At 37.4% G+C, this 25384-nt stretch overlaps 1 protein-coding gene across 9 annotated transcripts in view; it reads left to right on the top strand.

Annotated features, from left to right (window-relative positions):
• The window catches only part of LOC129751764 (talin-2), a 198843-nt gene that overhangs the window by 145589 nt on the left and 27870 nt on the right, over positions 1 to 25384 (top strand). For all 9 annotated transcript variants that reach the window (XM_055747459.1, XM_055747461.1, XM_055747462.1 and 6 more), the window contains one exon: positions 23409 to 24304. In XM_055747459.1, the coding sequence (XP_055603434.1) occupies positions 23493 to 24304 (812 nt within the window). In that variant the 5' untranslated portion in view covers positions 23409 to 23492. The remainder of the gene's footprint in view (positions 1 to 23408; positions 24305 to 25384) is intronic.

Genomic DNA, 25384 nt, shown 5'->3' with positions numbered 1-25384 from the left:
ATGTTTCTTAAGCAAAAAGTCCAATCGTGATCCAGTTTTCAACAAAGATGTTAAATGAATTGAAATAATCGCAAACTGTCTTAAGTGGTGTCAGAAATAGTTGTAATGTTTTCTATTTACAATTTCTATAAACTGTAGAATTTATTTTTTAGAGCTTTATTTTCCTAAATCTGTAATATGCATGCAAATCGGAATCCTTGATTAAATAGAGGATTGTAAAAAGATTCAAAATCAGTTATTTTTTCATTTAGTTTTGTACGTTGATTTTACTCAAAATCGATCAACGTCAAAATTCCTACACTTCATAGTACTGAAACAAGTGCCAAAATCTTCCAAAAACAGTTATTAAAACATTGGCACCAATAATGCTGTTCTCTAATGTATTTTATTTAAGAAGAAAAACATATTTTAATTTGCTGAAGACTGTCAATGTCATTTTGGTTTAAAATTTCTGGACTCTCGTAGAATTTAGAAAAAAACCAAAAAAGACAAATTATGTAACTTTTTCTCAAAGTAAAATTACTCGCAGTCAACTAGAAATTAGACCATTCATCATAACCTTTATTTTCAATAGCTTTGTAACATTTACAGTTAGCAAAAAGTTAATAAATAAATCAAATGAATTTTTACCTTTTTCAAATGCTAGCGTTGAATCTCAGAAACGAAAGCTGACATAATGAAATTAAATGTATATATGGATTCGGAATTTTTAAATCAGTCAAAATAAACTCTTTAATTTTTTGCACCTTGGAGAAATGTGAACTATTTTTTTTGTGCTATCAGAAATTAAATTTAGATTTAGAATAAAAAATCATCTAACACATTTCACAACGGAATTCAGAATTAAAAAATAATAAATATAACAGAATAAAAAAAATCCATGTTTTCAATCAGTTTTAAATTTAAAGTGTTTCAAAGATTTTCTGAAGCGCCGTTTTAAAAGCTTCTCTTTGATAGAAGAGGTTTGGAAATTTATCTGGCTTCAGTTTATGGAAGGAGCTCAAAAAGGCTCTTATTTTTATTCGATAACACTATAAGTCATTGGACGAAATGTTTTTTTTTTCATTTTTTTAGTAAAATAGATGAGGAAAAAGAACATTTTTCATGCATTTCGCATTTGTCTGATCAATTCTTTTACTCAAGGGTAATCTAACAACGGTCAGGTAAAATTATCCAAAACCGTTTATGTTTAGTTTGTTTGATCAGTGAAAACCTGGCAATAATACAACATCAATAGTTTAGGCTATTTTAAAAACTTTCCTGTTCCCAAGTCTGTTTAACAAAATCATAGAATTCAACAGTTTTTTGGTTTTATTGAAATGTTTCCTTTTACTAAGTTGATAAAACAAATCGTGGGAAGTGCGTCAAACGAAGTTTGTGATTATTTATCACGTGCTACTGCTACAAATCCGAGTCATACTCAGGAATGGCTGAGTCAGATTACCTAATCCCAGAGTACATATTTTAAGAATTATGAGTCAGAATTCAAATTCAAACATTCAGACAGACAATTTAGCGTTCAAATTAATTTGATATTTCATTTCATATTCTTACTTAGATATTACCAACAGAGAATACAAATCTTCGAAGCATCTTCTTATAAAATTTCTCTCCTCCCAAAGATCCATTATTCAAATTGTTTCCATCCGAAACCGTGGACAGGACAATTAATAATCGCTTTGTGGCCACGCAACGGTCTTTTCCAGCAGAGGAGATTCGCCAAACGCTAAACATCAATGTTTAGTGCTATTTTTCACATTTCGGTGATAAATTTCTCGCTCCTCCAACCGACATTGCATTTCCTTCTTCCTTCGGCTCCGGTGACAACATCGTCGGTCGGGAAAAGACTGCGGTCGCCATCGAGACGGGAATTGTGGAAGCTTCTTCACTCGTCTCGTCAAGCCGCCTCGGAGTGGAACAGCAGCTGTGTCACATTCAGCGCGTCTCCCACGTTGCCACGTTTCCGTGTTTCCGCTACTGCCTTCACCCACATTCATCGAACGAACCTAACCTGGCGATGACGCCTAGCGGCATGCAATTCACTCACACAACAACGCCCGGGGATGCCACTCGGGTTTTCTGGAATTTCCTGATTCCTGCTTGCTTAAAGTGTACCAGTTTTGTCATGTTTGTTTTCCTGTGGCATTTTTGCTGTTTGAAAGGGGGTGAAAACCCTGGCAGAGACGACACCCACACCAGGAAGAGTTTTCCTTTTTGGGAAAAGTGTGTAGGCTTCTGCCTGGATGTTAATATGAATTGTACCTCAGGTCGTAGGTTAAAGGCTTCGGAAATAGATTTTCGTTTTGAAGCTTTTCAACCCGTAAAAGATTTTTATCGAAAGGTCATCCCGGGGACTGACCTCCTCGAGTTGTGATAGACTGCCGTCGTCAAATGGTCCAATGACGGGAAAGCAGGGGAGTCGACAGTTTATTAGATTAGCTTCTTTTCGCACTTTCTCCTCTTTCTGGTCCCCGCCGAAGGCAGGAAGCGCCCCAAGCTAGGCAACCGAATCGATAACCTGCCATCGGACGGCACCCGTTCATTCGTTCAAGAACCTTTGTTAATGGCTTACGGACATTGACTATATGGTGTTGTTGCAGCAGTTCAGGAGGAAACGTTGCAATCGGTTCGTGCTTTTCCTACACTGGACCGGATTATCTTTGCGCCACTGCTACTGCAGTTGATGAACCCCGTGTCGTCTGCGGTTCCCCACCAGAGAAGAGCTTACGGAATTCCACTATTATAATACTCGCCCATACTTAGAGTAGTACTACCGATAACAACCGGCTCCGGAACTCTTCGTTCTCCCGACCGAACGGCCGGCCGGATTATGTCTGGCCAAGAAACGTAAGCTTTAAGGCTAAATACTGGTATGAATAATGAATCCTCAACCTTGAGCCTGACTCGTTCAATCGTCCGTTTCCTCTAGCAAGATGGGTGATTCTCCGCGAAATTTTATGACCACACGATCTTCTCCTTTTTCGGAGGGGGGTGTAGGCAATCCTCGTTCCGGGCTCCGGATTAGAAAGTGAAATTAATTAAGTTCCAAACTCATTAAAAAGCCATATTACCGTCGAGCCATTAATTTGGCTCCCTGGTAGACTGTAAGGCTGGTACTTGAACCGTATTCCGGTGTCTATGGCCACCGGAGGAGAAAAACGAAAAAAATGCTAGGGAATGGGTTCCTCCTCTTCGTTCGGTGTCTCGTCGGCCTTAGTCGGCTTAGAGCGGGATGGTTTCTTTTCCGAAAGAGTAGCAGCCAACCGTTTAGAAAAACTTTTCCGAATATGTGTTCGGGGAATGATTCAATTGATGGCTCGTTCGTTTTAAGATAACATTGAAAAAGATTTAATTTTGGCTTTTTCGGTCTTGGATGTAGATCAAACAACGATGGTTTTTGAAATACCGCCAAACTCAGCTCAACATACGCCGGAATATTACATGCAGTTAAAACACACACAAAAACAAAAAATAGCAATAGAACAGGAACCAATACACATAGCTTAGATAGTATAAACCACAACATGATTTCACCTTCACAAACTCAATCAGAAAGCTCAAATATCAACAATACCCACAGTTTCCACATTTCATACTAACATGAACCCAACATCATCCACACTCCATCTTAATTTAAACCGAACGTTAACAGTGTGATCATAGTGACACGGATGAAAACTTTTTCATTTCATCCGTTGAAATATGTAAGATATTTTAATCAATGTATGTATGAACATGAAACAGATAACAATTGTACATTTATAACAGACGAGCAGCAATCAATGGACTCCTAGCCGTTGGACTAAAACGAAATCGACAAAAACAACAGACAGCAAAGTGAGTTACAACACTACATTTCACAAATCATTAACAACGCTCAAAACAATAATTTGCAATAAAATTTCCAGTTCCCTTGAAAAAGACCAACAAAACTGGTCGAAACGTCGGGTATTTCAAAAACCATCGTTGTTTGATCTACATCCAAGACCGAAAAAGCCAAAATTAAATTACTATATATCATTCCCGGTCGAAAACATAAACCTAAATTGAAAAAGATTTGACTCAATACAATATTACAACTTTCTAGTTTTCCCTAAGGGTGAGACCGACCTTGTCTCTGGATGTTGGATGAAATAAAATAATCATCAATTCTGAAATAGATTTCAGTGTCGATTTCAAAAATCAATATCACATTGAAATTCAGTTTTTTTAAATTTTACATGAAAAATCACTAACAAAATAGTTACTCTCAAAGTACAGAAATATAGAATCCTGATGTTGAATTTCTATTCCTAGTTGATAAAAGGCATTTCAATTTTCAATATGAAAGTCAATTTTAGAAAAAAAAAAAAAAAGAAATAAATTATTGCCAAATCAGGCCATATAGGGGAGAATGAGGATACTTTATCCCTGGGAATACTTGATTGCTCAGGTATATCTCGAAACTGGAATGTTTAAAAAAAAAATTAAAAAAATTTGCCGAATAGAACAAAACAACTAACCTGTTATCTCACAAATTTAAAAAAAAAATATTATTTTTTGCGTTATTTCACTTAGAAAAATGTAAAAAAATGTGACTTAAAGATATTTTTTTAACGTTCTCAAATGTTTCCTACACGAAAAAGTTATAATAAAAATATTTATTCCACTTGATCCCTCGAGTCCAAAAAGATATATTTTTCTACTTTCTACTTTTAACAAAAAAATCTACTAAATGCGAAATTATTAATTTTTATCCATTGATTAACATTTATCCAATAATTTTCTAATAAAAAGGACGCAATCGAAACACTAGAAACTTGCGCTTTTAAGTATGCAATGAATATAGGGTAGAAGACAAACTTTCAGAATTCTTTTTGTCTGACACTTACAAACTGTGGAATAAAAACTAATATGACAAAAAAAATTAATTTATTTTGCATGACTTTTGCCAAAGCTTAGGGCACCCTCAATAAAGGACCAAGTTTCCATTAACTTTCAAATTATCACAATTTTTTGGTCTCTCGAAAACGCTTCTAGTTCATCTACGGGTTCATGTATCGATCTAACACTTGAAACATACAAACTTGAAATTCTACGCTGTTAGAAAATGCAAAAGACAGCGATCTGCCATATTTTTTGTGAAAAAAATCTGATATAAATAGGAAAGAGGGATCCCCAATCATCCCCATTCTCACCTATATTTTTGTGGAACGAAAAAGCAAAGCTGTTGAAACTACTGAAAAATCGATATTTTCGCAAAATTTCGAAAAAAAAACTGCACCACAGAATCTGTGTCACCGAACACAGAATTTCGAAAACATTCAAATATTTTACAGATTTTTTTTAATATTTGTAAGTAATCCAAAGTAGTAAGTTTTAAGTCAATATAAATTTTGTATTTCAAACTTTGAATTGTAAAATTATGTCTGAGAATGAAGTCTTTGAAGGAAGAAAAATTTTTTGAAGAAAGTCTTTCACACGCTAAGCTATGATTTTGCTTGGATATTGTCTTTCTTATTGAGTGAAAAGGTGGCTCCAGAGATTTTTTTTTTCTTTTTTCGAGGGGGATTTCAAACCAGGGATCCAGAGAATAGAATTTACTGTTTCCATTCCAAAAATTTGACTAAAAGTAGGATTTAGATGCAGATTCCGAACTCAGCTCCAGAAAGAAAATTGAAAATTAGATTTCGAGTTTCAGTTATTGATCGGTAATCCTTGTCATTTAATTTTTTTTAGACAAATATACTAATCCTACTAAGCAACGTGATTATCTCGAAATGATAAATGAAATGCAAATTAAATGTTTACAACAGGGTGGCCAGCGAAATGGGAAATTCCTGGAATCGAAAATGGAACCTGGAAAACCGGGGAAAACCCCTGAATCATAGTCCTTTAGGAAAAGTTAGCCAACGATTCGAGAAAGTATCGGGATTTTAAGTTCATAAGGAAATTATGAAAAAATCGGGATTTTTTTCAAAAATGGAATTTTTTTTGCTCAGCGTATAAATTTTCAGTATTCCAGTTCAAATTCTTGAATATTTTATACAGTAATTTAAAGTTTTAGTAACTTCAACATTGTTATTTAATATAAGAATTCTAAATTTAGTCAATTTAGTTACTTAGTGCGCTTTCTTCAAGAATCTCATCGGGAAATCGGGAATTTGAAAAACAAATTTGAGAAATTCATACTAAACGCAGAACAAAATTTTTTTAACAATCCAAAATCTGATCCATGTTCAGCAAAAGGTGCTCTTTGGAGCCATTTCGATAACGATGAAAGCTATGAAGAAATTTTCTGTTAGAGAAGTCTTTTAAATCACACTTTCTTGAATATAAATCTGGTTGGATAAAAGTCTTATATTTATAAAATTCAAATATAAAAAAATAGAAATATTAATTACGATGTTTAGTTTTGCCGTCCAGAATCCAAGAATTGCCTAAACAAAGACGCTTAGTAATTCTTTTTTTTTTCAAATTTTAGTATTATTTTTCTTGTATAAATTTAGTCCCTTTTTTACAGTCCTCGAATGAACCTTTTAAAACCTTTTTCAGAGACTTCCATCCTTCAACACACATTTAAGAAGCAAAGTGGTAAATTTGTTAAATATTTCTGTTCGAGTTTCTTATTCTCATCCATAGATTGTAAGAATAAGTACCGTCAACTGGGGAATCACTTTTAAACTTCAATGGCTTCAAAATCAAATGAAAACGTTTGAAAATTTATAGTTTTCGATATATTTGTGATGTCATAACGCATAAAGCACCAATTGCAGTAATGTTTGGTTTTGTTCGAATAGAATTTTATATTTTTTTAGTGTCAAAAATGTTTTGAAAGAATAAGCAGCGCCCTTACGCTGCATACATTCAGATGTAAAGAATACTACCAAAAATTCTGATGAGGTTAATCTTTGATTTGCATTTTTATGCCTTTTAGCCCAGGCTGGTAACTAAATTATAAAAATATTTATTTAGAAAAAAAAAGGTGATTGTCTGAAAAATAATTTTACACCAACAGTGTTGGTATAGAATAATAAAAGCAATATAAAGTATGTAGGTGATATCATCAGGTTCTGTTTGTTGTGAAATTAGCCAGAATTCTGAGTTTAAATTTTAAATTTGAATGCCTGTCCTACGAACTTTGAATTTAAACCTGATTTATGAATTCTGAATCAGAACTTTACATTTCATTCCTTTAATATCGGTGTATTGCGAAACCTACTGTAGAAGTTAACGCTTGCATCTACGTAACATTTTTTGCCGTCATGTAGGCAATATTTAGCCGGGGTAGTGGAAAATTGTACAAAACGCACCAACGGGGTAAGATGGCCCATGCCATTATTTCTCAAAAATATCAAATCGAATGATCTTTTTAAAAATAATCTTTTATATCGTTTCTTCGGGGGAAAATTCTTTAAAACAACTTTTTTTTATTGACTAAAAGATTTTTATTCACTCAGAAATAGAAGGATTTGTCGATTCTGTGTGATACTTGTAATTTTTCATGGTTAACATATAAAGTTCCATGGCAATCCTGCGAAATCTGCTAGATCTGCAACTTTTCGTTGTTTCTCTCGTATGCACTTTCAAATGACTATAAAGATTATGCTATATTTGACTAATTTCCCACAAAACCTTACTAAAAACAATCATATTAAAATTGGGGCAAAATGCCCACATCTTTTACGCTTAAATTTTGAATGCTGTTAGCTTTTGAGAAAAACTAAATATCCAAACGTAATATCATTTTTTTTGTTTGACGACTCCCACATTAAGTAGTACCTACATAACAAATTTAATCCTTTTTCATGTTCATGAGATGCACTGAAAATATCATCAACCTCCATTATTTTTTTATTTATTTACATAGTTTTTCGTCTTACGACATAACTTGACGAACATAATTCCTAAAATTCACTCGGTCCATGGCAACCGTTCTCCAATTTCTCGGGCACCCCACGTTTGCCAGATCACGCTCCATTTGGTCTAACCACCTCGCTCGTTGCGCCCCCGCTCGTCTTGTTCCTACCGGATTCGTAGCGAACACCTGTTTTGCAGGACAGTCGTCCGGCATTCTCGCAACATGTCCCGCCCAGCGTATTCGGCCAGCCTTCACCACCTTCTGGATACTGGGTTCGCCGTAGAGTCGCGCGAGTTCGTGGTTCATCCTTCGCCTCCACACTCCGTTCTCCTGTACGCCGCCAAAGATGGTTCTTAACACTCGTCGCTCGAATACTCCGAGTGTACGCAGGTCCTCCTCGAGCAATATCCATGTCTCGTGCCCGTAGAGAACAACCGGTCTAATCATCAACCTCCATATTTGCTGCGATGTCGGCCAAGAAGTTAAATTTCGTTGCCTACCTGAAGGCGTTTTACTTGTGTAAGGATCTCCAAAAGTGTATCTTGAAAAGCGAAATTTTCGATGAGTTTAGCAAAAACTAATGATTTTTTTTTTGCCAAAGTATGGTTAGTTAACAAAAACACGATGAACATGTTACTAAACATTTCCTATTTCAATTATATTATATTTTGTATAATCATTGTTTTATTTCTGGCCACACTTTCGGTATGATGCGTTTTGTTCACTAGTTTTGGCATTCTACCCCGCGGTGTGTTTTCTAGCTGTTTGAGTTTTTTTTAACAAAAATATCATGAAAATCGCTTCTTTAATCGTCGAAAACGTTCGATTTGGTTCTTAAGGTGGCGCTGTATATTTTTCCTCTAAATAAGTGTTTTTTCAAAGATCAATTTCAAAAAATCATTGAAAATCAGCAGAGAATCAAAACATATTGTTTACAAATGCTGAAGAGATGAGCTTGAAGGAGCTTGAAGAAAAATTGACAATAAACATAAAATTTTCAACTATCTAGTCCAGGGGTGAGCAACCTTTTGAGCCAAACGGACCAATTTGAGTTCCAAATTTTGTCGGCATTTGTCGCATTTTAAATAACACTGCAGATAATCAGCAGTTCGTAAAAACATGTGACTATTTACTTCAAATATCTGGCAAAAAAAAATAAAAAAGTAAAAATCAAAAGAATGTATTTTACATCATTTTACAAATTTTACAGGCAATATCAGCTGAAATTGGTTAAGTAGTTCACTAAATAAAAGTAAGTTTTTGTGGTCATTTTAAAATAATTAATTTTTTATTTCAAATAGGTAATTTGATTTTTTCCCCAACCTTCGTCTTTTTGAACTAGATATCATTTACATAATTTTTTTTCTCTCGAAAACAGAAAATTTCAAGATATTTTTTATTTCGAAATCGCTGTTAGCTGATGAGCAAAAACTGTCTATATCAGAGAAAAAGTATAATTTCACAGAATATTATACAAATTTTGTCAAAAAACCTTGGTTACAGTTTACCTTCTCTACCTCCCCGCGGTGCCGGCTGGGGTGCGAGTAACCTAAGCGGAGATCGGGTACCCAACCCCGGTGGATGCTTTGGTCGCATGCAGACTGAGAAGGTGGCCGCACGCGTCTGTTCCCCAGGTCAGGGGCGGCTCAAACAGCGTTTGTCTTGCAGCAAGCGGCTGAATTTATGAAATGCGGCTCCCGCCAAGATGCGGCTAAGTCCAAGATGGCAGCCCCATCGCGGGATAGGGACTTTAGGCTAACAACCTACTGCTCCCGATTCATAACTTGTTACGGAATCCGAAAGAAATGACCGATCTGGAACTTTGGTGACGACTTTTAGCATGAAAACACGGACACGAATTGGAACTTGGAATGTTTTAACCCTTGCCCAACAAGGCAAACTGGAACAACTTGCTAGAGAGGCTAGCCGCCTCAAGCTTGAAATTCTGGGACTGAGCGAAGTCCGTTGGCCTAATACTGGAGAACACAAGACACAATCCGGGCAAGTCCTGCTTTACTCTGGCATACGAGGAGAACATGCTACTCGGGAACGAGGAGTTGGTTTCCTGTTAAGCCCACAGGCCTACGCGGCCCTCATTAGATGGGAACCGATAAACGAAAGAATAATCGTAGCCAGATTTAGAACACGGGTTAGAAACCTTACAATGGTCCAGTGTTATGCGCCAACTGACGTTGCCGTTTTGCAGGAGAAAGAGCAGTTTTACAGTCAACTGAACAGCGTGGTAGAGAGAATTCCGAAGGGTGACATTCAAATCCATTTGGGCGACTTCAACGCAAAGATTGGCTCCGACAATCAAGACCTTGAGCGCATCATGGGGCGCTATGGCCTAGGACAGATGAGCGAAAACGGAGAGCTGTTTGTAGAATTTTGTGGCAATAACAACATGGTGATCGGTGGATCGCTCTTCCCCCATCGACCAGCACATAAGGTCACTTGGGTATCCCGGGATGGCCGAACAGAAAATCAAATTGACCACATCTGCATCAGCCGAAAATGGAGAAGGAGCCTTCTTGATGTCCGCAACAAGCGAAGCGCAGACATTGCATCTGACCATCACCTCGTCCTTGGCGAGATACGACTGAGAGTTGCGCGTGTCCAACGGCGCGAGGAAAAAGTCGGGTGTCGATACGACGTCCGCCGGTTGGAGAATCCAGAGGTGAAAAGGGCATACGTTGAACAGCTAGAATCCCGAGCCTCGGAGCTGCCGACAGACGGAACAGTCGAAGAACAGTGGTGTGGAATCAAGAATGCCTTTATCACGACGAGCCATGGTACTCTCGGTAAAGTTTGTGGAAGAAGAAGTGAATGGATGTCGGATGAAACTTGGAGGATGGTCAATGATCGGAGAAAGGCGAAAGTCGGAATTGAGCAGGCATGTACCGGGTCAGCCAAAGCAGCCGCCCGCTTACGATATGCGGAGCTGGAAAAGGCAGTTAAACGAGCTTGTAGACGAGACAAGAGAGCCTGGACAAACTCCCTAGCCGAAGAGGGGGAAAGAGCCGCCGCCAATGGAGATATCCGATTACTTTATGACATTTCTCGCCGCCTCAGTGGTGCAAGGACTAATGCAAGAATGCCGCTGAAAGACCGAGCAGGTCAGTTATTGACCGATCGAACAGATCAGCTCAAACGATGGACTGAGCACTTCGAACAACTCTTCCGAGTCACGAATAGCGATGGCCAACAGAACCCGCAGCTTGAAGCGCCAACAGTAAGTCGCATAAATGGCGTCAACTCGGAAGCGCCCTCGTTGGTTGAAATAGAAGCGGCAATCAAAAACATGAAATCCAACAAAGTACCTGGGATCGATTGCATCCCTGCTGAAATGCTAAAAGCCGACCCTGCCTGTCAGCACAAATGTTGCACCGTCTTTTCGCTGACATCTGGGATACTGCAACATTCCCGGCCGACTGGATGCCGGGTATCCTCGTAAAGGTCCCGAAGAAAGGAGACCTGACAGAGTGCGGTAACTGGTGAGGCATAACGTTGATCTGTACAACCCTCAAAGTACTCTGCAAAGTGATCCTGAACAGGATCCAGGAGAAAATCGACGCTACACTCCGACGGCAACAAGCTGGATTCCGATCCGGACGATCATGTGTGGACCACATCACAACGCTACGAATCATACTGGAACAAATCAACGAATTCCAGGACTCTCTTCTGCTGGTGTTCGTTGATTTCGAAAAAGCATTCAACCGACTTAATCATGAAAACATCTGGGCGGCTCTAAGGCGACGAGGGGTCCCAGAGAAACTAGTCCATCTCATCGAAGCACAATACGAGGCATTTTCGTGCAAGGTCTTGCACGACGGTGTCTTGTCCGAACCAATCCTGGTAACTGCTGGAGTGAGACAAGGATGTATCTTATCACCACTACTTTTCCTCATCGTAATGGATGAGATTCTGACTGGATCGATCGACTGTGCACCGAACCGAGGATTGCCGTGGAATCCTTTAACAATGGAGCAACTGAACGACCTTGACCTGGCTGACGATATTGTTTTGCTCGCCCAAACACAACCGGACATGCAGAGCAAACTCGACGACCTAACCGAAAGCTCAAAGGCAGCAGGTCTCAAAGTCAATGTCGGAAAGACCAAGTCGATGGAGATCAACACAGGAAATCCCTCCAGTTTCATGGTAGCTGGGCAACAAGTTGAGAAAGTGGAGTGCTTCCAGTATCTTGGTAGCCAGATAACGCCTGATGGTGGTACCAGGAAAGACATCGAAACCCGGATCAGAAAGGCCCGATTTGCGTTTGCGAGTCTCCGAAACATCTGGCGGTCACGCCAGATCTCTCTACGAACAAAAATCCGAATCTTCAACTCAAACGTCAAATCCGTATTGCTGTACGGGTGCGAAACTTGGTGCACATATGCGGTGACGACGCGAAAACTGCAAGTATTTGTAAACCGCTGCCTGCGGAACATCATCCGCGCTTGGTGGCCTGGCAACTGGATCTCGAATGAGGAACTATATCACCGGTGTCATCAAAGGGCGCTAGAAATCGAGATTCGGGAACGTAAGTGGAGATGGATTGGGCACACGCTGCGAAAAGATGAAAACGAGATTTGCAGAGAGGCGCTTGACTGGAATCCAGAAGGTCATCGAAGAAGAGGCAGGCCCAGAGACTCGTGGCGGCGAAGCCTAGCCGCTGAAATCCGAACTGTCGACGAGAATCTTGACTGGGACCAGGTGAAGACGCTGGCTCCGGATCGTCAACAGTGGAGGTCTTTTACCACGGCCCTATGCACCGGAGTAAGTAAGTAAGTAACAGTTTACATTCTTGATTGGTTAATTGTTTCTTAAGATTCGAAAAGATTTTCTTAACTAAATTTTCACACTACTGAGATAGGCATAGGATTGAGAACATCATTACGAGATATTCTGGGTTAGAAAGATTAATGATCAATCATACTCATATTCGAATTCAAAAAAAAATGGCTCAGAACTCTCAACATCCAGAAGAGAAATCATAAACGTGAAGATAAACCAACAACGGTTGGAGATTGGATTGGAAAATGCAAAATTCAAGACTGAAAGACTGTAGAATTGAAGAAAAACTAAACTGCAAAATCAGGAAATTATAGAAAAACCAGAAGAAAATATATTTTGTTTTATAGAATGTAAAAATAAAAAAGTGGTCGGCTCAAAATGATGAAATTTCAAGATTAGTGGTATTTTATTATAAAGGGAAAAAAAATACTAGGGGTAGGATTTGTATCGCTGATTTATGAGAATCTTTTTAATTTGTTATTTTCAAAGTGAAAAGATTCAATTTCTCGTAACAAATATATTTCACTTGTTAAGGATTCAATTTTTTACAGGATTTAGGTGTCTCAAAATTTACGTTTTTTACCTTATTTGATTAAAAAAAAATCTTTTCTAAACAAAATATCTGTACAGCATATTTTTCATACAGCTTCATCTTTGACCGCAGTAGAAAAATAATAATCATCAGCAGGTGCTCATTAGCAGTCTTTACATTTTTTGCCTTCTCTTTTGTAAGTTTGAAGTCTTTGAGAAACATTAGAAAAAAATATATTCTTAATAAGAATAATGTCAAAAATATTAGTTAAACTTTTGACTAGTATTTTATGTAACTGAGAATCTATAATAGGAAAATGGAGAAATTAATTCAATTAGAAAAAAGCTTCGTGGGCCGCGGTTTGCTCATCCCAGATTCTGTAGCTGGCAACGGAGTGAATCAGGCTACTCTGGATGGTGACTCTTGGAATAATCTAAGAATATTCATGTGATATGTCATGACACGTCAACCACATTGCAGAATAAGCCTCAGTTAGTTTTAAAAAAAAGCTCTCTGGAGCCACTCTGTTGTGCGCAGAGCAAGAAAACTAGCACTGGAGCCACTACTTGAACTCGAAAGTCTACATACAATTTTTCTTAAATGTTACAAATGCCAATACCAAAATAAACGCTACAAATAACTTCAATATGCTTATCTAGTTGAATGCTGTCACGTCAATATTTTCATGCTGAAATCTGGGGAGGAAACATTTGATTAGGGAAACAGGGGATCTGTGTCTTTTAAGGGAGAAAACCAGATCATCGTCGCTAGATTCCCCGGTAGGTGTGCTTCACTCAAGATGTACTTGACAGTTTGGTGACGCGTAAGCTCCCCCAACAAGTCGTCTCCTCTGTCCATCATCTTGCCCCTGTATCGATCGGTAATCACAAAAGATGAAGACAGATAATTTGCTATTATCCTCACGCTTGTTTCGAAACGTCACAAATCACGCACGTATTTTTCCGGGAAAACACGTTATTGTTTCACTTGACTGCCGACCGTTATTATTATTACGCGGTGGCTTATGATACTTATGCGGTGGCTTATGATACTGTCAAGGAATGGAGGGGAAGAAACGGCAAATTGTCGTTTCTCCCCTAACCCACACCCTGCAAGTCTCACGTTGCAAGAGTATATGGATCGTGCCCGAAAGATAAATCAATACAAAACCATGCGCCTGGAAAGGATGTTCGTCGTCGTCGTCGTCGTTAAGGGGTTATTATAAATTAAGGGGTTATTATTAGGTTACTCGCTCTTTCATTAGCTGCACAGCTTTCAATTGGCTGACTGAAATCGAAAAAAAAATCCATATGAAAAAGAAACCCCGTGGTGGGTGGAACACGGCCATTCATTGTCCCTAATTGATTATTGTCACAAACAATCCTTCAGATGGCTTTCATTACGACGACGACGGTTTCCCCCTTTTGGTGTTTTCCAGCTTCCACCTCTTGGGCGGACTGCTACCCAAATTTCAACCGAGAGTGAAATAAAATTGGGGAAAAAAACTTTGGACTCCTATCGTTTCAATTTCATGAATCCTCATGACGATGACGACGATGGATGGCGATGATGATAAAATCTGAAGTTGTTCACCGAAACGAAACCTCTCGGTTTAACCGGGGTCACAGAGATTATTTTTTCTCCGTACCTACATTCGCTCGACACCTATCGGCTAAAACACTGGCCATCACTCATTTTCAGAATGCTAGCCTCAACCCAACCCATTTCAAAAGTTTTATTGAGTGTGTATGTGTGGTGCATTTGGACGAATCTCTCATGTTTTTGTGCCTTTTTCCCACTGGCTCTCCTTGCTAATGCTATTACTCGTCCTTTGTGGTGTCCAATTGAATTTCATTGCTGAATATTGGGTTTTGTTATTTCAATTTGCTACGAAATGGACACAATCTTGTGAAGTGCTGCAGAAATTACTTTTGCCCGAAAGTTCACCAAAAACTCTGAAGTTTATTGTTTTACAACAGCTTTTGGCTTTTGACACTTCCTGTATACTAGGGTGCCAAAAAAGTTGGGGAAAAATTTCACGATCGAATTTTGAAAACCGACCATATACATTTTTCCCAATTGGCCAAATAATTAACCTGTGCAAAATTTCAGCTCAATCGGACTTGATTCAGGAGTGCTTCAAGTTTCAAAGTTCCGGTTTTTGACCTTCAAAATACACCTAAGGTGGGAACATAAGAAATCAGAAAAAAATCCTAATTTTAATCTTGATGCCAAATAACTTGAAAATGCTTCAAGCATTGGGATCTGATTTGATTTGATCAAAAATCGTTTTCGGAAAACCGACTTTTTAAGCCATTTAACATCGAAATTAAAATTTCGATTTGTCCGATTTCCTTTAGAATTTCAAGCTGTGCTCTGAGCTCGCTTGTTTTTTCATCAATTACTCAGGCTGTCCTCTCAACTCGTCTTTCGAATTCAAGCTGTGCCCTCGACTCACATGATTTCTCATCAATAACTCAGGCTGGCCTCTCAACTCACCTTTCAATTTCAAGCTGTTCTCTCAACTAGCTTGTTTTCTCATTAATTACTCAAGCAGTCCTCTCAACTCGCTTGTTTTTCCATTAATTATTCAGGCTGTCCTCTCAACTCGCCTTTCGTATTTAAACTGTCCTCTCAATTCGCTTGTTTTTTCATCAATTACTCAGGCTGTCCTCTCAACTCGCTACGAAAAAAAATTGATTTGATTCGGCCTCCGGTAGAAAGACGGATTGGTACAGAGAGCGCAGATTTTTACGATTGCTGCTACGAAAAAAATTGTTTTGATTCGGCCTCCGGTAGAAAGACGAATTGGCACAGAGAGCGCTGATTTTTAAGGCTGCTGCTACGAAAACAATTGTTTTGATTCGGCCTCCAGTAGAAAAACGGATTGGCACAGGGAACACAGACGTTTAAGGCTGCTGCTAATAAAAAAATGTTTTGATTCGGCCTCCGGTAGAAAAACGAATTGGCACAGGAAGCGCAGAAGCGCTACGAAAAAAATTGGTTTGTTTCGGCCTCCGGTAGAAAAAGGGGTTGGCACAGGGAGCGCAGATTTTTAAGGTTGTTGCTACGAAAAAAAAATTGTTTTCATTCGGCCTCCGGTAGAAAAGCGAAATTGGCACAGGGAGCGCAGATTTTTAAGGCTGGTGCTACCAAAAAATAAAATCTGATTCGGCCTCAGGTAGAAAGACGGATTGGTACAGGAAGCGCAGATTTTTAAGGCTGCTGCTACAAAAAAATTGTTTTGATTCGGCCTCCGGCAGAAAGACGGATTGGTACAGGGAGCTCGGATTTTAGGCTGCTGCTACGAAAAAAAGTTACTTTTACTAAGAACTTAAGTACGCCTGAATGTAGACTTTCCGAAATCAACCTAATCGTTAATCTACCATCTGGATCAGTTTGAAACGAAACGATTAGCATAACCTCCTCGCAGTGCAACCTCCAATCGCTATCGAATCAATCAAAAATGCGTGCGGCTGCATTTGCGGCCGACGCGACTAGCGAGATTCAATCGCCACAAACAGCCTCTCCAAAACATCCTCCACAAGATCCATTCCATTCCTTGTCTGACGTTGTTGGTTTCCGTCGCCAAACCTCGACCCGAAGAAACCATAACCATAAACATATCATTCTCACGCGCCATTGAACGATCTGTGGGTCCATCACCGCCGTCCCCTTTTCTTCCCCAAAAATATCCTTCCTCTCTCGTTTTTGGATAGTGGTGGCGAGGACTGGTGATAACGATATCCGGGAATCACCACAGCACACACCCCCACAAGAAAACGAGGGTCGGTCGCAGTCGGTCGGTTTCAACGTCGCGGATGGGAAGACATAATTACACGGATATTCCGGCAAACGCGCCAGCAACAAACGAGAACAACAAGTCAACATCATGTGCGCCTGAATTCATACTAAGCACCACACCATCCAAATCAAACAACTGGCACGTCCAGAAGGCAGAGGTCAGGAAAGGAATGGATTGAATTAGAGCGGGGAGGCTAATGTTTGTTGCATTTGTTGCTGCGTCCCCTAACATTTTCGGACCAGCACCGGTTATCGTTGGGGTGGGTGGGGGTTACTGGCTTGAGTGCCAGTCTTGTCAGGAGTTTGTGTTGTTGTAGCTCGGATTGTTTGCGTAGATTTTAATTAATATACATCCTAAGGGCTCGAGGAGCCTCCGACGCGTGTCCTACCGACGCAAGCAAGAGTGGGAAATGGGGCGGCTGGGAAATACTGAATGCTGACAGGCGAAAGTGATATGCGATGTACTTATGTGGATGGTCATGTTTCCATTCCGATATGTATGTTATGTTGCTATAACAATTCCGGGGATTTGAGATCAAGATTGGGACGTCACAGTCACAGGGTTGAAGCTTGTTGTTTTAATAGAGTTAGACTATTGATTTTTCGAATGCCTTGGTTGGGTAAATTTTTGAACCATCTTCTATGTCCTTTTTTTTGTTGTTAAAAATCTGTAACGAAAAAATGCTCGAAATAGAGATTTTAGTTGACAAAAATGTGTCTGCAAGATTAAACTTATTTAGAATCTAAGCTACACTGGATTTGATAAAAAGGTCTTTTATAAAAAAAAACCCTCATTGCACGATTAAAAAATAATGAGAATACTTATCTTTGCGCAACTTGTCTCTATTAGGCGTTGGGAATGTAAGTGAAAAGCTTTTCTTTCATTCTCCCGAAGAAACCAACAAGCTTGTTAACAGTTTTGGGAAACTTCATCTGCATCTCACTCTAGCACACGTAGAATCCCAACCAAACTCATAACCAATAGGCGATGGAAGCGGTGCCGAATTTAGGTGATGGTTTCCACTAGTGCAAGTGGGATGCTGCTAAAATTTCACACAATTTTTGACAGATCTAACGGGTTTTTCTTAAGAAGAGGAAGAATAACTTTTCGATTACATCGCAAAATTCCATAGATTTTTTATATATATCCTGGAACTCAGTTAAGTTATGACCCAAAAAGCAAATCAAAGTAAGCCAGAAATAGGCATCGTTTACATGCGTGGGGAAATCACACAATATGTAGAGGGAATGAAATAAAAAACACTAGTACTTTCTAATGCCACCTTGAATACTTTTTGACATTTATTTCTCATTTATTTATTTTAATCTTCATTTCAACGTGCACTTCCTTGTTTTCAATCCGCAAGCAACTGCCTGTTTTAATCAACAACACTAAAATCGAACGCAAACCAGAGTACGCTTCAATCATATTTGTATTTCGGTTCCTGTTTTTCCTATTCGAAATCGAACGTTGTCTGTGAACAGAGACCGAAAAAAACTAATACAGATTCTACAAAATTGGAAATTTTTACACTACCTACTTTATTAATTTCCAGATCATCAATCTTTCCACCGGGAAGGACCAAAAACAACCGTGGCACTGACAGGCTTTCTACTTATTTTCAAGCCCCCGTAGGCAAGGCGCGAAAAAATCTCAGTTTAAACGCAGTTTAACGCACAATTAAAATTAATAAATAGCAAAATTTCACGGACCGCGAAAAGATGCCTGCGCTGCCATGAAGGCAACGCCTACTCCTTTTCTTATCTTGGTCCTGGATTTAATATTTTAATTCATACTGTGAATTTTAAATTTGAATCCTGATTCTAGATCATTTTAATTTGTATTTGTTATGAATGTTCAATAAGGTTTTGCTGCTTTATTCTGTTTTTAATATTTTTCAAAATTATGGCGTGCAGCTTTTAATCTGTACGTGAATTTTTACCTTAAATATTAACTTCAAATCTGATTAACTAGATCACAATCGCAGGGTGGCCACAATTTTTTCATTTTGAAATTCTGGGTTTTTCCAGTTTTCCCGGTCATAAATTTATTGTTTGTTAAGGCTTTGATTGTCTAATTTTGTCAAAATATATCCAAATTTTTAACAAATTTAATTGATTTTGCTGCTTTATCACACCAAAGCCAATACATTAAAAAAAATCAAATTCATTTTTTAAATATGTTGTTGAAGGAGTTTTTTTAACCATTAAACAAACATTGTGTTTTTCATCATTAAGAGTTTTAATTCCAGAATTAGGAAATAACGATATCAATTTTGAATTCTACAGTTCTGTGGATTATTTAACAGCATATCAAAGTTTAAGATAATAAAAAATTAAGACGTTCAGACAAATTTTATAGGTTTCTGCAGAGTCAAACTAGACTAAAAACTAATGTTAAGGATTTATGCAAATAAAAAGTTGAACAGTGGCAAACAAGGTGTCAAATTCAAAGGAACTCAAAAGTTAACAAAATGCAAGAATAAGAACTACTACCATTTCTAAAATGTAGAATTAACTTATTTAAAAATAAAACTACATCCCGGGTCTCAAAATAACAAATCAGCTTGAAACTATATATGATTTTGGTCGTTTCTTTGACATTTTTTAATGAATTTGAACCTGTAGATGAATTTCATATGACTCTGTTTGTACACACATTTCTGTATCTTATCTAGACTCACAAGTTTACTAAAGAAAACAAATACAAAAATTTCGAATTCTTTAGAAATATGGCCTTCTCAAAAATTATACTATTTTGAAAATACCAAGAAAAGGCTGTCTTTTTTTGGAATTCATTAAATTTAAAACTTTCCACTTTCAAAACTTTTCAAATTTATTCTCATCGGATGGTTTGTGATTTTTTTTAAATATTATTTTAGTTTCTAGTTTTTGTTTGTAAATGTTCTGTTGTATTACTGATTGTTTATACTTTTGAAAGTCCATTTTAAACACAGTTCCACAAGTAGATGAAAAATGTTAAAAAAATATCACAAAATAGCTTATATAAAAATAGTTGACGTACTTGAAAAAAAATGGATAATTTGACAATTGCTGGGTCGCAGCATTACATTAAAGATATCTGTTTGCTCATTCATTGTTTTTCTTCTACACTCGTTTGTAAATTTGTAATGATTAACATAATAAAAATCTTAGCGGCTGTCAAACGTAAAATGGTAGTGTATGAAAATAATTTTGATGTTCCAAATTTTAATACAATTCCTACATTTAAATTATTACGAAAAAATGATTATTAAAAGTTTTTCGTATCATTTTATTTATCTCTTTTGAAATTCCCAAATTTGATCAAAACACGAACATTTGAACATCGCAAAAATATGTTTATTATTAGAAACTTATGGATAAAATGTCGGTATTTCATATTTCAGTAATTAAACCAGCTAGATCCAGTTCTCTATATTTTCATCTCTTTTATTTCTTTCTTGATGATGTCTGCAACTAGCTTGAAGACATGAAAACAAGGTCAGATAGATTCACGTTTATGAAAATGGTCAATGAGTCTAGGTAGGTATTTTTTGCAAAAAATTTCATTCAGAATCCTAACATAAATTAATCGAAAAAAATGACACCTTGTTCAAGAAATTTTGTAAAAATTTGTTGAACAAGGTGTTTTTGTTAAGTCCAAATTTCCAAATCATTGAAAAGTTTTGTATTCATGTCTTCAGCAAACTTGTGAATCTAGATAAAATTAACATAATTTTGGACAAACAATGTCATATGAAATTCATTTTTTGGATCAAGCATTCTAAAACTTGAAAGAAATTACCGACAACTTGTGAATATTTGTGCTTTTATGATTTTGAGACCTCGGCTAAAGTATTTTTCAATATATTTGTTCTACATTTGGATATCTTTATATACAATTTTTATCAAAAAAGTGTAGGGAAAATTCCTGAAAACTTACGATTTATAAACCAGATAAAAATATATAATTTTCAAATCATCAGAAATTTTCTGATTTTTGTGCTAACTTTCCGAAGAAGTAAAAAATAACTCTTTGATGAAATTGGAAAAAAAAAACTCTGGAGGGGTTATTAGTTTTCATAAGTACTTCAAAACTAACGATGAGTGAGATTGTTCCCGATTTAAGTGTTGCACTATGTCATGAAACAAACCCTGTTATTTTTTAATACAAGAATTTTTTCTTAAATACTTTACTCGAAACACGAATATTTCTTGTGAGGTAGATACAACGCATTTTAAGATTTAAATCAATTGCTTTCAATCAACAAAAATAAACCCTCATTTCAAAGCTCTTATAAATTCTTTACAGTGTTGCTAAAAATCCCTAAAGCTATTTCGAGAAAATTTTCACTGAAAATTTTTGAATTCACTTGAAATTTTTTGCCACGGATCAAGTAAGAAATTTGATTTTCTAAATTTTCGTGAATTTTTAAAGAAATTGTAACATACTCTTGCTTTAAAATTGAAATTCGGAACTTTCAGTATAAGTTAAGACCACCTATTTGAATAAAACAAAAGTAAATTTCGATAGCTCAGCATAAAAAATAGTGAATCTTCTTCACAAACAGTTCGTTTGATGACAGAAAGTGTCCTTTCTGTTGCTTTAGGCTACAAAAATACACAGTGCCTTGCCGTACTCATAGATGATTTTAAGTTTATTTTTATTTGTTTCATTATCCTGTGTTTAGCTCTTGAAATAAAAACTATCACTAGAAAATTAAAAAAAAACATTTATTTTATTTATGCGGAACGTGAACGAATTTCGAATGACTTTTTTAATTTTAATCAAATTTTTAGAGACAGTTTGGAACTCTGAGTTCCGGTAAAAATTGTGAGTTTTTTTTTTAGAGTTTAGAGAGTAGTTTTGAATTTCAAAACTTATAATATTCTTCCATAAATTGTTTTTTATCTGTTGAATTCTGACTCGGAAAATTAGATTACAATTCCGAATCCCTGATTTTTGAATTAAAAATTAATTTTGACTAAATACCATGAGTATTTTTCTCGGTTTTTGATCTGAATTCCTGGTTTTCCCGGTACGATTTTCGATTCCCGTTTTTTCCCGATTTTCCCGCTTCTGTAGCCACCCTGCATTCGATAAATTGAAGTTTTGTGGTGTAATTTGGGGAAGCTACAGTTCTACAATTTCCGGCTTCCTCCCGGGTTTCAGAAAGCTAATAAAATCCCAAAATCTTTCCAGGTTTTTTCCTAATTTAACAATGGAATCAAACTTTAGGATAACCTGCCTCCAAACAGCAAGACTTCAAGGCTAGCTGTTTATTAGCTTTAAAAGAAAGAAATAATCGTTTATACTTTGAAGAGCTCATATCGAAAATTCCAAAGAAGGTGATCCTTTATCCTTTCGCCGATTTCAACCACCCGGTGAAACATGTCGATTTTGCAAAAAATTAAAAAATATATGAAGACGGTAATGAGTATTGATTATAGCAAGGCTCTTTTTCCCTAAGCCCATTTCGTGCCAGAAAATGAGGTGCGTAAGAAAATATTGACATTTTATTCCCGAGAAAAATGGGGTGCTGCCTGATGTGATGCAGCCGGCAGCATCCCTATTTTAGTAGAGCGAAGAGCGAAAGTGCTAAGCGATAAAATTGAGAATGCTTTCAGGAGTATTAAATTACCTCAATCTGGCTGCTTCAATTGCCTGAGATGAGATGCCTATGCGTGGGAGGGTGAGAAAAGGACGAAGGTTTTCGGCTGATTTGTCCTTCTTACGAACTTGAAAAATTGGCTTCCAAAAGCAGACCGGTGAACTGCAGTGAGGCTGTTTCTTATGCGATGTGATTTGGGGATGTGAAAGGAACCGAAAACCATTTGAGGCTTCCGGGAATTTCACTCATTAATCCAGCAGGCAGAGTTCTTCGGCCGGTTGAGGTGCGGGGATCCAGCGATTGAATTGAAAGCGAAAGGAAGGCAGGGGGGGAGGCAAAAACACGATTTATGGAAAGTTTCCCATCCGCGTTATGGTGAAACGTTCATTTTCATGCCCATCATTCATACCTTGTTCGCCCAGCTGCCCATCACCGTCATCATCGCCATCATCATCATCATCATCATTCGGGGGACAAAACCCTACGAAACGGATGGAAACCACCCCATCCCTATTGGTTAGATTCCCGTAGTCTCGAAAAGCTTGGCTGCAGCATGGGCGTTGTCATTAGGACCAGCCGCCGTACTCATCGTCGCATTTTTTTTAGTCCAGTAGAGCAGTCAGTTTTTGTGTTAGAATAGAAGGAAGCAAAAAAAAATACCACGATACCCTTCTCGCATTCGGGATAAATTTCATTTTATACTTAAAGCGAACAAAAAAGTTCGCCCCCAACACACAACCACAGAAGCGTACCAAATCCTCATTTAAATTTATCGATTTCCGGTCGTAATCTAATTTCTTCCATTTTTTTCTTCATTCCTTCTCCCTCCTCACAACAGTGCCGTTCCCGAACCGTAGCCGTCGTTTGTCGCTGCCAGCAGCAGGAACGTCGTCATCATTTTTACCACAGTGTAACCATCAGCATGTCCACATTGTCGCTCAGGATCAGTCTGGAGGGCGGTCGTGTCACAAAGACGATCCAGTTTGACCCGAACACCACCGTCTTCGATGCCTGCCGGATCATCAAGGACAAATTCGCCGAGGCCGTCCTGGGCCAGGCCCAGGAGTTTGGCCTGTTCCTAGCCGATGAAGATACGCGCCAGGGCGTTTGGCTGGAGCCGGCCCGCAATCTCGGCTACTATCTGCTGAGGAACCACGATGTGCTCGAGTACCGGAGGAAGCACCGGAACCTTCGGGTGCGCATGTTGGACGGGGCCATCAAAACGATTCTGGTCGATGATTCGCAGCCCGTGTCGCAGCTCATGGTGGTTATCTGTACCAAAATCGGTATCACGAACCACGAAGAGTATGGGCTGGTCCGTGAAGATCCGGAATCCCAAAATGAAAACCTTCCGGACAACAAGTCCAGCACCGGAACGCTCACCCTGAGGCGCAAGGTTGCCGAGAAAGATCGGGATGCGAAGATGGAAAGTCTTCGCAAAAAGCTGCGTACCGATGACGAGATCAACTGGGTCGATGTTGGAAAAACTCTCCGGGAGCAGGGTATCGACGAGTCGGAAACGGTCCTCCTCAGGCGAAAGTTCTTCTACTCGGATCAGAACATCGATTCGCGGGATCCGGTGCAGCTGAATTTGCTGTACGTGCAGGCAAGGGATGCCATCCTGGACGGAACCCATCCCGTTACCCAGGAGAAAGCTTGCGAGTTTGCCGGAATCCAGGTGCAGATCCAGTTCGGTGACTACAACGAAGCGAAACATAAGCCGGGATTTTTGGAGTGAGTATTTTTCAAATTTTCTGTCATAACAAAAATGACAAATTTGACAAAAATAAAAAAAAAACAATAAAATGACAAAAATGACAAAAAATGACAAAAATGTAGAAATGACAAAACTTACAAAAATGAAATAATAAAAAAAATGACAAGCATGACAAAAATTTGAAAATGACAAAAATTTAAACTAACAAAGATATCAAAAATGACAAAAATGACAAAAAATGACAAAAATGACAAAAATGGCAAAAATACAAAAATGCCAAAAATGAAAAAATGACAGAAATGACAGAAATGACAAAAATAACAAAAATGACAAAAATAACAACAATGACGAAACTGTAAAAAAATGACAAAAATGACAAAAATCACAAAAATGATAAAAATGACAAAAATGACAAATATGACAAATATTACATAAATAACAAAAATGACAAAAATGACAAAAAAAATGAAAAAAAATACATAAATTACAAAAATTACTAAAATAACAAAAATAACAAAAATTACAGAAATAATAAGAACGACAAAAATGACAAAAATGATAAAAATTACAAAAATGACAAAATTGACTAACATGATAAAAATGAAAATAAAAATGGCGAAAGTGAAAAAAATGGCAAAAGTGAAAAAAATGACAACAATGTCAAAATGACAACAATGGCAAAAATGACAACACTGACAAACATGATAAAAATGACAAAAATAACAAAAATGACAAAAATGAAAAAAACGACAAAATTGAAAAAATTACAACAAAGGCAAAAATGACAACACTGACAAACATGATCAAAATGACAAAAATGAAAAAAATGACAAGAATGACAAAAACGACAAAAATTACAAATATGACAAAAGATATAAAAAATTATAAAAAAGACAAAAATAACAAACTTTGCAAAAAATTTTGTCAAGAATGACAAATATGACAAAAATGCCTAAATGACAAAAAAAACAAACAAAATTGATAAAAATTACAAAACTCATTAAAATGACAAAAATGACAAAAATGACAAAAATGACAAAAATGACAAAAATGACAAAAATGACAAAAATGACAAAAATGACAAAAATGACAAAAAT

This window comes from Uranotaenia lowii, chromosome 3 (genome assembly GCF_029784155.1).
Source record: "Uranotaenia lowii strain MFRU-FL chromosome 3, ASM2978415v1, whole genome shotgun sequence".
Classification (NCBI taxonomy): Eukaryota; Metazoa; Arthropoda; class Insecta; order Diptera; family Culicidae; genus Uranotaenia; species Uranotaenia lowii.
This window is presented reverse-complemented; position numbering and strand designations above follow the sequence as displayed.